Source organism: Heteronotia binoei, chromosome 14 (genome assembly GCF_032191835.1).
Source record: "Heteronotia binoei isolate CCM8104 ecotype False Entrance Well chromosome 14, APGP_CSIRO_Hbin_v1, whole genome shotgun sequence".
In the NCBI taxonomy this organism is placed as follows: Eukaryota; Metazoa; Chordata; class Lepidosauria; order Squamata; family Gekkonidae; genus Heteronotia; species Heteronotia binoei.
The window spans coordinates 38,351,884-38,363,124 of NC_083236.1; the positions used below are offsets into that span (position 1 = coordinate 38,351,884).

The 11,241-nt window shown below is 44.3% G+C and overlaps 1 protein-coding gene across 1 annotated transcript; it reads right to left on the bottom strand.

Annotated features, from left to right (window-relative positions):
* Window positions 1-257: 257 nt before the first annotated feature.
* Window positions 258-10,744, bottom strand: CLEC3A (C-type lectin domain family 3 member A). Its single transcript, XM_060253996.1, has 3 exons — window positions 10,412-10,744; window positions 7,855-7,938; window positions 258-2,278 (listed from the first exon to the last, which is right to left on the bottom strand). The coding sequence occupies exons 1-3, from the start codon at window positions 10,518-10,520 to the stop codon at window positions 1,887-1,889; spliced, it is 585 nt and encodes a 194-aa protein (XP_060109979.1). The 5' UTR covers window positions 10,521-10,744; the 3' UTR covers window positions 258-1,886.
* Between the last annotated feature and the right edge of the window lie 497 nt (window positions 10,745-11,241).

An 11,241-nucleotide genomic window follows, 5' to 3' on the forward strand; every position in this document is an offset into this window, starting at 1 on the left:
TCTATAATTATGCAGATAGCAGGCAAATGCTGAAATCTATACAACAAGAGCAGGTTCTTGCTGATATTTAAACAAATTCAACCCCAAAGTCCCAGTCTATTCATCCACACACACACACACAAAAAATCCTCCTTGGTTTCTCTGTAGCTAATGAAATATTGGTTCATGACTGAGTGAAATTTTTAAGGCTATGAACAAGCTTCTACTTTTAATGCCAGATGGGTAGCCATATTAGTCTGTAGCAGCAACACACACACTTATACTTAATGCTTTATTTTATTTCTTTTTAGTCAATGAATAAACTATCCAATAAGAATAGCAGGATTACAGGGACCTTACTGATGGCTGCTCAGCTGAATATCCTGGAAGCCTTTTACATTAAACACCTAATGTTTAGGAAACTAAGCAGACTGTAGAAATTAGACAGCAATCCTGGAAATGGGACTATAGTTTAATTCAGATAATTACTTTTAGTATTAAAAAGCAGATACATAACAAACCCTAACATGGATTCTAATAATATTAGCTGTGTCAATGACTTTAACTGTTTTCAGAACAGAACATTGATTGTTCTTGCAGTGTACAGCTCTTATCACAGCAACCTTCACCAACTGCATGGGAAACAAATTGATACAGAAATTACCTGCTTTAAGGAGAGGTGGACTTGCATTGGGAGAGCTGTGTATTTTAGTAGATGGATGAGAATATCAACAGGAGTGTATTGATCACAGTTTGTGGCTAATAGCTGCTTGGATTGTTACTATCAAAAGATAGGGACCTCATAGTTGGACTCATGTATTATATGACTGGGGAAGGCAATAGCAAACCACCCCATAAAAACTCTGCCAAAAAACATCATGATGTGATGTCACCCCATGGGTCAGTAATGACTCGGTGCTTGCACCTTTTTATCTATAAGAGTAATACATGTGTCAGCAAGCAATAATATCAAGTGTTGAGACTCAGAAAGACCAGAACAGGCATCCAAAATCAGATTCTGCAATCTATTATTATCTTACTTGGGACCTACTTCTAAGTAAACAGGTAGAAGATTAGACTACACATCATCCAGCCAGTGTAGAAGCCACAAAATGACTAGCGTTCCCCTGCTATTAAAGTATCTATTACCTTCTCATGCATAGTTTTATAAGGACCCTGTGTCTTTTGCAGACTCTTGGGGAATTGAAAAGAAATTTAGATCTCTGATAAGTTAAAGAAGTTTTAGCTATCAAACTGAGATGGGGGTGTTCTAATGACAAATTGCAGGTAAGAGTGGCCAATTGGAGTCAGTTCTCCAAAGGCAGCTCATACAGGACAGAGGGAATCAAGCAGGAAGATGGGTGGAGCCAAGGAAGGTTTGCAGATATAGAAAGCAAAATGGGAGCAAGCAGGGACAGAATGAAGATTGGGGACTGTGAGCAGAGCATGGGAGGTTAAAAGGGGAAGTTCTATATGCCTTGGGTCCCACTATGTATGATGGCCTATTTAGTGAAATCTTGGTTTGGCACCTTCCTGAGATTGCCAAAGCAGAAGATGGTCACATACCTGGCAAGTGGCAACCACAATAAATAGGCACCCAAGTTGTGCATGCCTGTTACGATGCAACAGGAAAGGGCAGTGAAGCAAGACCAAGACCCAATGAAGCTACTTGGGCCTTCAAGGCCAACCATTTTCTTAAGACTATTACAGCAGCTCAAAGGAGCAGAGCTCCAGCCTGGCTCCTGGCCATTGGTGGTCTGGGAAGCTTATGAGAACATCTGTGGGTGAATTCGGCCATTGCCTACGAGTAGCATTTTAACTGGTTTATTGTGAACATGGGTGATTGCAAGCCTAACATCTGTGTCTTTTCAAAGCAACATTGGAGGCAGCCCTGGCTGCAAATACAATTAAGGGATGAGGAATTCACAAATGTATCGTTTGAGAGTACGGCAGACTTCATCTGCCCACTTTCCTTGAGCTGACTGAGAAAGTGAGACACAATTTTCACGTTTCCCTCCGTTGGGTTGTGAGCGGTCCCAGTTGAAGTAGTTCAGAACCATTCCATTGACATCAACAAACTTCCCCTCGTTGACCATATCAGTGACACCCAGCCAAAAATCTGCCACACCCGGCAGGCTCTTTTTGCCGTAGTCTCGGAGTGTATTCGTTTCATCACCATCTCTAGGGATAGCAAGAGTGCCTCCCTTGGCTATACAGTCTTCATTGGCTTCATGGAAATGTTTGGCACCATCAGACGCCAGGTAGCATTTCTTGTGGACTTTTGTTCCACGAAGACAGACTGTGAAAGGAAGAGAATTTAGCTCATCAGAACACGTGCAGTTCCCAACAGGGCCAGTTGCGCCTCTATAGGATTATTGCAGATTCTGAAAATGGTACAGGACACCTTCCCCCAATCCCCTACAGTAGTCCTGATCTGAAGTTGGGCACATGCATGCCTGAAAAACATGGATCTGCAGTTGGTGCAGACTGCTGCAGCCAGGATGTTGGCTGAAATGTGACCTCAGGACCATATCACTCCAATCCTGACTTATCTGCACTGGCAATCTGCCAACTCCACTCAGTTTGGAAGATGATACCCTAACCTGACTTGGCAAATCTGGTGGCATTGACCCCTGCTATGGTTACTTTGAGGCTAAGCTACTGTAATGCATTCTACATGGGTCTGCCCCTAAAGACTACCTCAGAATTGGTATAGGATGCTACAGCCTGTTTGCTATTTGAGCTAAGCAGAATCAGCATATCTCCAGAGAAGGGGTTTAATGTTTAAATTCCCTTCTCTAGAGTTGTGCAGCAGTGGCAAAAGGATAGGAACCTAGAATCATAGAGTTGGAAGGGACCTCCAGGGTCATCTAGTCCAACTCCCTGAACAATGCAGGAAACTCACAAATATCTCCCACTAAATTCACAGGATCTTCACCTGAACAGTAAGAGAAAAACCCTGGTCAGTTTTCCCTTCTCAATATGGCATGCATTTCTTTCAAGGGATCTGATGGCTGTTTGCATTTCTTTAAGTGCATAAACTGTTTGGGATCTGCAGCAAAGAAGGCCACAGTCCCAAGCATACATACTTGATACTAAGAAGCCATGAATCCATGATTTCTGTGGTGCAAACTCTGCCCATGGACATGATATGTGATTGGATGGTGAGCTTGGGGGAATCCAAAGCAAAAATCATGAGGATCCGTGTTTCAAAATCATGTTTTTTGTCCATAGTGCTGCCACGAAGCCGTGGATACATGATTTCTTTGGTGCAAACTCTGCCCATGGACATATGTGATTGGATGGTGAACTTGGGGGAATCCAAAGTAAAAATTATGAGGATTCATGGGGATCCGTGGTTCAAAACCAAGTTTTTGGTCCATGGTGCTGCCACTAAGCTGCGGATCCATGGCTCCAGAAATCATGGATTCACGGCTTCTTGGCAGCACCCTAGAGCAAAAGCTTGGTTTTGAACCATGGATCTTCATGGATGCCCATGATTTTTGCTTTGAATCCCCTGAAGCTCACCATCAATTCTTATATCATGTCCATGGGCATTGTTTGCACCACAGAAATCGTGGATCCACGGTTTCTGTGGTGCAAGCTCTGCCCATGGACATGATATGTGATTGGATGATGAGCTTGGGGGGATCCAAAGCAAAAATCATGAGGATCCATGGTTCAAAACCAAGTTTTTGGTCTATGGTGCTGCCACGAAGCCATGAATCCATGATTTCTGTGGTGCAACCTCTGCCCATGGACACGATGTGATTGGATACTGAGCTTGGGATGGACCAAAGCAAAAATCATGAGGATCCATGGTTCAAAACCAAGTTTTTGGTCCATGTTGCTGCCCAAAGCTGTGGATCTACGATTTCTGTGGCGCAAACTCTGCCCATGGAAATGATATGTGATTGGATGGTGATCTTGGGGTGGTCTAAAGCAAAAATCATGAGGATCCATGAGGATCTTATCTGTGGTTCAAAACCAAGTTTTTGGTCCATGTTGCTGCCACGAAGCCGTGGATCTACGATTTCTGGGGTGTAAACTGTGCCCATGGACATGATATAAGAACTGATGGTGAGCTTGGGGGGATCCGAATCATGAGGATCCATGAGGAAACATATTTTTCCACTGTTTTTCCACTGTTGTGGCGCCACAGTTTCGTGGAGGCATGATTTTTCTGGTGCTGTCTATAGTCTAAGACTATGATGGTTGTTTGATTTCATTTCACCATAAAAATCATATGAATTCATGAAGATCCGTGTAGATCCGACTTTTACCTTTTTCCCTAAAAACTTACTCCAAAGCAAGTCAATCACTGACTTCTTTGAGACTCTCCTACCAGCATGTCCATGATCTTCCCTTCGGGCTTGTTGGCTCTGTCTGGAAAGGGTGGAGGGACAGGGGGTGAGGGTCTTGGAGAGAGCAAGCGGGTCTTGTTTAGGGAAGGATCCCAGAGGTAGAATAGAGAAATAGACTCTTCTTTTTATTCTCTGTTTCTGTAGCAGCAAATGGTCAGCCTGGATTTTTTTCTCACCTGCATTACTTTGATGAGCTGCAGGAATTAACTGCAATTGTCAAATTGCTGGCAAAGGGCTTTTTCATGCAGAGCAGAGGCTGGTTTTTTTTTGGGGGGGGCGATATGAAAGCACTTCTGAAGCGGGGGAGGAGATAGCTTGCAAGATTCTTTCCTCCGTCCCTCCCATCCCAACACACACAACCGGTTTTGCTGTTGGGGAGGTGTGTATGACCAGGCACCAATGGGAAGGGGCTGGGGTGATGAGGAGATGGGAATGGGGAGAGAAGAAAAGCAGCTGGGAGGGAGTGAATCATTGCTGCAGGTGAGGCAAGGGAAGGGATTCCAGCTGGCCGGGTGGCGGTGCAAAAGAAGCCGATCTTTCTCCCCCCTCCTGGGGGGGAGGTGCCCAATTTGGTGCTCCCCCTCTGGCAGCACCGGGGGCAAAACACCCCCTCTGCCCCTTCCCCCCCAGATCCGGCCCTGATCATGATTTTTATGCACTTATAAGCACTTTATTTGATTTTTCTAAGAATACAAAATACTTTTTGCAGTTATTGGCCGTGAGCGTGTGCTTTTGTGGATAGGAAAATTTCTGGAGACTGGGAGCAGAGTCTAGGAAGGGTGGGAAATGAGGAGTATCAGCAGCAGTATACCCTCCAAAGCAGCCATTTTCACCAGAAGGGCCGAGCTCTGTCGTCTGGAGTTTAGTTGTAATACCAGGAGATCTCCAGGCCCCATCTGGAGGTTGGCACCATGCATAGGATGAGGAGGACTGGTGCTGCCTTGCCTTTCTGCCTCTATGCTTCACTGCCATATGAGGCATCTTCCTGCCTTCCTGTGGTTTGAGCACCCTAGCCTAGGACACCCAAAATCCATATGGTGACCCTGTGTGGGTTAGATTGGGAATGGATGACTGGACCAAAGAACTCCATGGCCATCTGCAATTTGAACCTGGGTTTTCACAGTCACATGAACACACCTGAAGCTGTCATATACTGAATCAAGCCATCAGTACTGTCTACTCAGACTGGCTGTGGTTCTCCAAGGTCTCAGACAGAGGTCTTTCATAAAACCTGCCTGGTCCTATATGCTGGAGTTGCCAGAGACTAAACCTGGGACCTTCTGCATGCCAAACAGATGTTCTAACACTGTGCCACGGCTGTCTCCCAATCTAAGACTATAAGCACTATACCAAAATGTTGCTTAGACTGGGGAATTAAAACTATTGATAAGGCCTGGTGAAACTCCATTGCATGGTTGTGTCACCTGACCTCTGCTGAATGGATAGCTTATCTATCTAAATATTTATATCTCACCTTTCTTTGTGGTTCAGGGTGGCTTACAATAATAGTTAACATAATTTCTAGTTAAAACCAGAATAAAATAACAACCCCCCAATCTCTCCCTTCATCCCCAATCAAAAGATGCCTGCCAATTTAAACCCATCAAAAGCCCTGGCAAGTCAGCAAGTCTTGCAGTGCCTCCTTAAGATCTCCAAGAAGGGCCCCCTCTCACTGCTTCAGGGAGCCCATTTGACAGGGCAGGAGCCATGATGGCTCTGGTGTCTGTTAATGTAATTGGAACTCAATCAGGTACTCCATTTTGTCTATAATTCTTTCAGCTGTTTTTGTTTGGGAGGTGGAGTAGGGAGCAGGGGAACTAAAAATTACTCAGGACTGTTATTTAAACTATTTATGTTCAAAAAAACAGTTCCCCTCAACCTCACCGCACTGGTTTCATGGTGTACTGCAGGGGAAAATGGATATTTGTATTGACATTAGAGTAGACCAAAATATCAGGAAATAGGTGTATACTTGGCCTTGCACCAAAGGCAAGGATCTGAAGGCCTTTTCATTGCTTAGGGCTGGAAAATGCCAAAATAAAGTTAACTGTGCATGAGGTAAGTCCAGCACTTAGCAAATAAATGCAGGACAAAATATCTAAAATGCTGCTTACGGGAAAACCCATTCGGAACATTCAGAATATCAGCATATTTGTTTCCTTGAACAACTGACAAAAATTGATTCCAAGTGATTTAACAGGTTTAAAAAAAAAATTAAGCATTTTTACATGCATTAACCATCCAGTGTTAAGCATTTTGGAATCCTAGAGAATTGTAACACATATATGCTGCGATCACAAGCACTAAATAATGCACTTTCAATCCACTTTCAGGGCACTTTCCATCTGGATTTTGCCATTTCAAACAGTAAAATCCAGTTGCAAAGTGCACTGAAAGTGGATTGAAAGTGCATTACTTAGTGCATGTGATCTCAGCCTTTATGTGCTTTGGCCCTGACCTGGATTGCTAGCCTTATCTTACCAGACTGGAAGCTCAGTGGGGTCAGCCCTGGTTAATATTTGGATGGGAGAACAAGACAGAAAATTGTGCTGTGGGACTCCCCATTGCCTCTTCAAACACTGGTATGTAGGAGTGTTGACATGAGCAGCCTGAATAGTTCAGACTAGCTCAAACTCATCAGACCCTGGAAGCAAAGCAGGGTTGGCCCTGGTTAGTTCTAGGATGGGAGAACACCCAGGATAACAATGGTAAACCACCTCTGGACATTTCTTGCTATGCAAACCCTACTGGGTGGCCCTACGTTGGTTGTGACTTGACAGCACGTCCCACCACCAATGTGCTTTGAGTCTCCCGTAAAATTGCTAGAGACTTCTGACCAAAGTACGTGTCACATGGGGAGATCTGTATGTGATCACTCAAATGGTTCGGAGCAGCAGCAATAATACGTATAAGGGAATGCTCCACCCTTCCCGTTGGACGTGCATTGTATGTACTTTCACTGTAACCAGTGGACTGGGCTTCTGTGTACAGGGTGAACTGGATTTTTCTTCATGCGTGTGTTGAGAACTTTCACATTACATTCAATGCATCTTTAGCACATGTGATATAAACCCCACATTTATCCAGGTATCGGTCCCTGGTTCAACATTTAAGGTGAATGCGTGTTGACTGTTTCTTTACAAATGGATGCACACGTATACATGAAGGTTGTATGCACATTCACTGTAACTTGTGAACAGGCCTAGTGACATACTCTTGACTGGGAGGAGAAGTTACCAGCTCTTGGTTGGGAAGGACCTGGAGATTTTGAGAGTGGAGCCTGGGGAGGATGGGGTCTGAGGAGGGGAGAGATCTCAGCAAGGTATATTGCCATCAAGTCCACCTCCAAAGCAGCCATTTTCTCCAGGGGAACTGATCTGTGTCACCTGGAGAGCAGTCGTATTTCCTGGAGTCCTATTGGGAGGGAATCTGGTCAGTGGGAAGAGACGTTTTGCAGATGTAGCTTTTCTAAATGTTCTTGTAGCAGAAAGAGAAAAAAAACCAGTGGTACCTGTCTGAAGTGCTTGCATTTCTTTCAGGGAGTTGACCTCTTGCCAAAGCTTGTCAATTTGACTCTTTAGGTCACCATCTTTCTCTGAAATAAGTCAAAAGAACAGAATCAACACATCTGCATGCAATAAACTGCATACATTTCCAATGTCACTCTAAGTCCACTTTCCTGGGAGTGACTAAGCCTCTCTGAATAGACCTGAGTAGGATTCTGCTTAAGGGTGCTCAGTTAGTTGTGGAAAACAGTGCAGGAAGGTTTCTACTTTACAAATTTAAAGGGACTTCACAAACTGGCTTCAGAAAACCATGGGGACTGGTCATGCAGTGCTTGGGATTACTGATCTCTAACAGAACTCTTATAACTTTCATTAAATTACAAAGTCCAGGATTTTGTGCCAGTGGATACCAAGAACATGATACTGCTTTCACATTATTTCCCCATCTAGCCCTTTCTCTCCTGCTCACCAATTCTAGCATTGCTGAAAACCTGAAGAAAAAATGTCCCGTCCGTTTAATAGAGGCTTAAAATGTGGAAAGAGGCAGGCAAAGCTCTGTTTGGTGTAGTGGTTAAGCAAGCGGACTCTTATCTGGGAGAACCGGGTTTGATTCCCCACTCCTCCACTTGCAGCTGCTGGAATGGCCTTGGGTCAGCTATAACTCTTGCAAGTGTTGTCCTTGAGTGTTGTAAGAGCTCTCTCAGCCCCACCTGCCTCACAGGGTGTCTGTTGTGGGGATAGGGGAAGGTAAAGGAGATTGTGACCACTCTGAGACTCTGTGATTCAGAGTATAGGGTGAGATATAAATCCAATATCATCATCGTCTTCTTCTTCTTGGCAGGGAGGTAAGTAAAGTTATATGGTAGACAGCATCCCATTAAAGCTTCTGGTATCTCTTCTCCAGGTTGCTGCCAATCCTACCCAAAACTCTGGCCAGGAAACGTCTTGAAGCTCCAAGCTCCAGGGCTGGACTCTGGGTTGGAAAGGGAATGCTAGATGGTGAAACACCAAGCAAGCCAGATTTTTGTTCCAGGTTGGCATGCTGTCATATGCATGAATTCCTGCAAGCAGGAATGCACAGGAATGCAGTTCTGGCTGGCTTGGTGTCAGGGAGTGTAGCTTAATATGCAAAAAAGTTCCTGCTGGGCCTTTTCTACAAAAATGCCCTGTGCAAAACAATGGTTCCATTGGGGTGTGGCCTAATATGCAAATGAGTTCTTGCTGGGCTTTTTCTACATTCCTGCTCATAAAAAGCCCTGCCTACAAGTGTGCAAAGGCAATAGATAGGAGTTCTCCATTGAGTTCTATGGGGATGGTTCATGCAGAAGCCAGGGAGATTTGTAAATTTTATCAGACATACAAAGTGGTGAAAAAAACCCTTTCAATAGTAATGGCATTTTCCTAGTTTGTGTGTTCAGCTCTACCCTCTTCATCATATGACTGTCTTCAAAGAACACCGCTGAATTGCAAAAATAAAATAAATAAAAATAAAATAAATAAAAATAAAATGTCCTGGCAAAGATTGGTGTCAGACATAATATATCTTCACCCATCACATTGTGACATCAAATAGATGTATTGAACGGTAGAAATGCCAGACATCTCAGCTGAACGTTGCAGAACTCTAGGGCCTGGGGATAAATCCTCATTACAACTCATGGCAGATGGTTTAGCTTGTCCTCAAGTTTCTTGACCAGATGTTCATCAGATTTTGTCCTCCTTACGCTGCATGTTATGTAATCAGAGATGACTGTCAGTTCTGTTTTCCCATGCACCTGGGAAGCTGGTCAAATGGAGGACATTTAGAATAAAGAACGACTCAAAGGTCTTGCAATGTTAAAACTAATTGCTACAGAAGCATCCCAATTAGCAGCTCTGGTGAGCTTGCTGAAGCTCAGATGGCACCAATCCAGATAAAGTCTGCTGAAAGCAATATAATAGTTGTGCCACCATGGCACCTTCACAACCAGCCATCCAAGTACTGACCAGAGCTTCCAAGCTCTGACAAACTTATGCTACTCAGGATTTTTTTTTATAGCAGGAACACAGTTCTGGCTGCCACGGCATTAGGGAGTGTGGCCTAATATGCAAATGAGTTCCTGCTGGGCCTTTTCTTTTTAAAAAAGCCCTGCTCAGGACTATTCAGGCTGCTGAAAACAATAGGATGGTATTAGAAGTCACTTGCCCTGGTGATCTCAAATGGGCTTTATGCAGGACTAAGTTTATGTTTCCCCCCTAAATCTGGGATCACACATCCATTAAGTTCTGTGCAAACCTAAGTGGCATTCTCTTCAGGACTCGGATGTGCTCCCAGTCACATAGTCATTGTACATACTGTGCCATTAAAAGAAAAACCATCTCCTAGTCACAGTGACCATAGAAGGCCCGAGCAGTGGCACCTCAGAGGCAGCTTCCATTGTAAGGAATAACTAACCAGTTGACAAGTCCTTTACATGAAGAGCCAGTGTGGTGCAGTGGCAAAATAAAAATGAATACTTTCTTTTTTATTAAAAAAGAGCCCATTAAGCATCATTTTCATTCCCTCCCCTTCCTGTTGCTTACCTTTCACCCTCCGCTTGCTGTGCTTCCTGGCTTTCGATTGTCCAGTCGCCTGATCCAGCAAAAGCAGGGCAACAACCAGAAGGAAAATCAGAAATCCTGTCTGCGCCATGGCTGCTTTCAAACTGTGAGCGAGCACCTTCCCCGAAAGGCCTTTTCACCGCTCAGAAAGCCACATCCCAGAAGGGCTGGGCTGGGTTCAGCTTTATAAAAAGTTGAGCAGGAGACCTGGCTTGGTCCCTTGTTTACCAAATGAGCTAAAGCCTTCAGCTGGCTTCCACATAAGGTGCCTTCTTGTTCTCAGTTCTCTTCCCAGACTTCTATTTCCTGTCATTTCTGACCAATGACATCTCTCAGATTTAGAGCCCAATGCTAAACTTGTTGACTCAGAAGATGTCCCCACTGAGCTGAAGGAGGCCAAGCTGCTTTAACTGGCTGTTTAGGATTACTGTCAGCCAAACTGCTATGATTGGGATGGATACTGAGGGGCGGGGTGGGGGTTAGCAGGCTGTGTGGAATAGCAGTTCTCGGTATAAAGTCCACTCTATGGATTTTCCATTAGGAAATGCGATTTTCTGGCATAAGCAAGGCTTTTTATGAGCAGGAATGCACAGGAACACAGTTCTGGCTGGCTTGGCTTCAGGCAGTGTGGCCAAATATGCAAATAAGTTGCTGCTGGGCTTTTTCTACAAAAAAAGCCCTGTATGAAACAATGGTGACACCAGGGGTATGTGGCCTAATATGCAAATGAATTGCTGCTGGGTTTTTTTCTATCAAAAAAAGTCCTGGGCAAAAGTGTCCCTGTCAAAAACAAGTTGTGGGACTATGGTTAT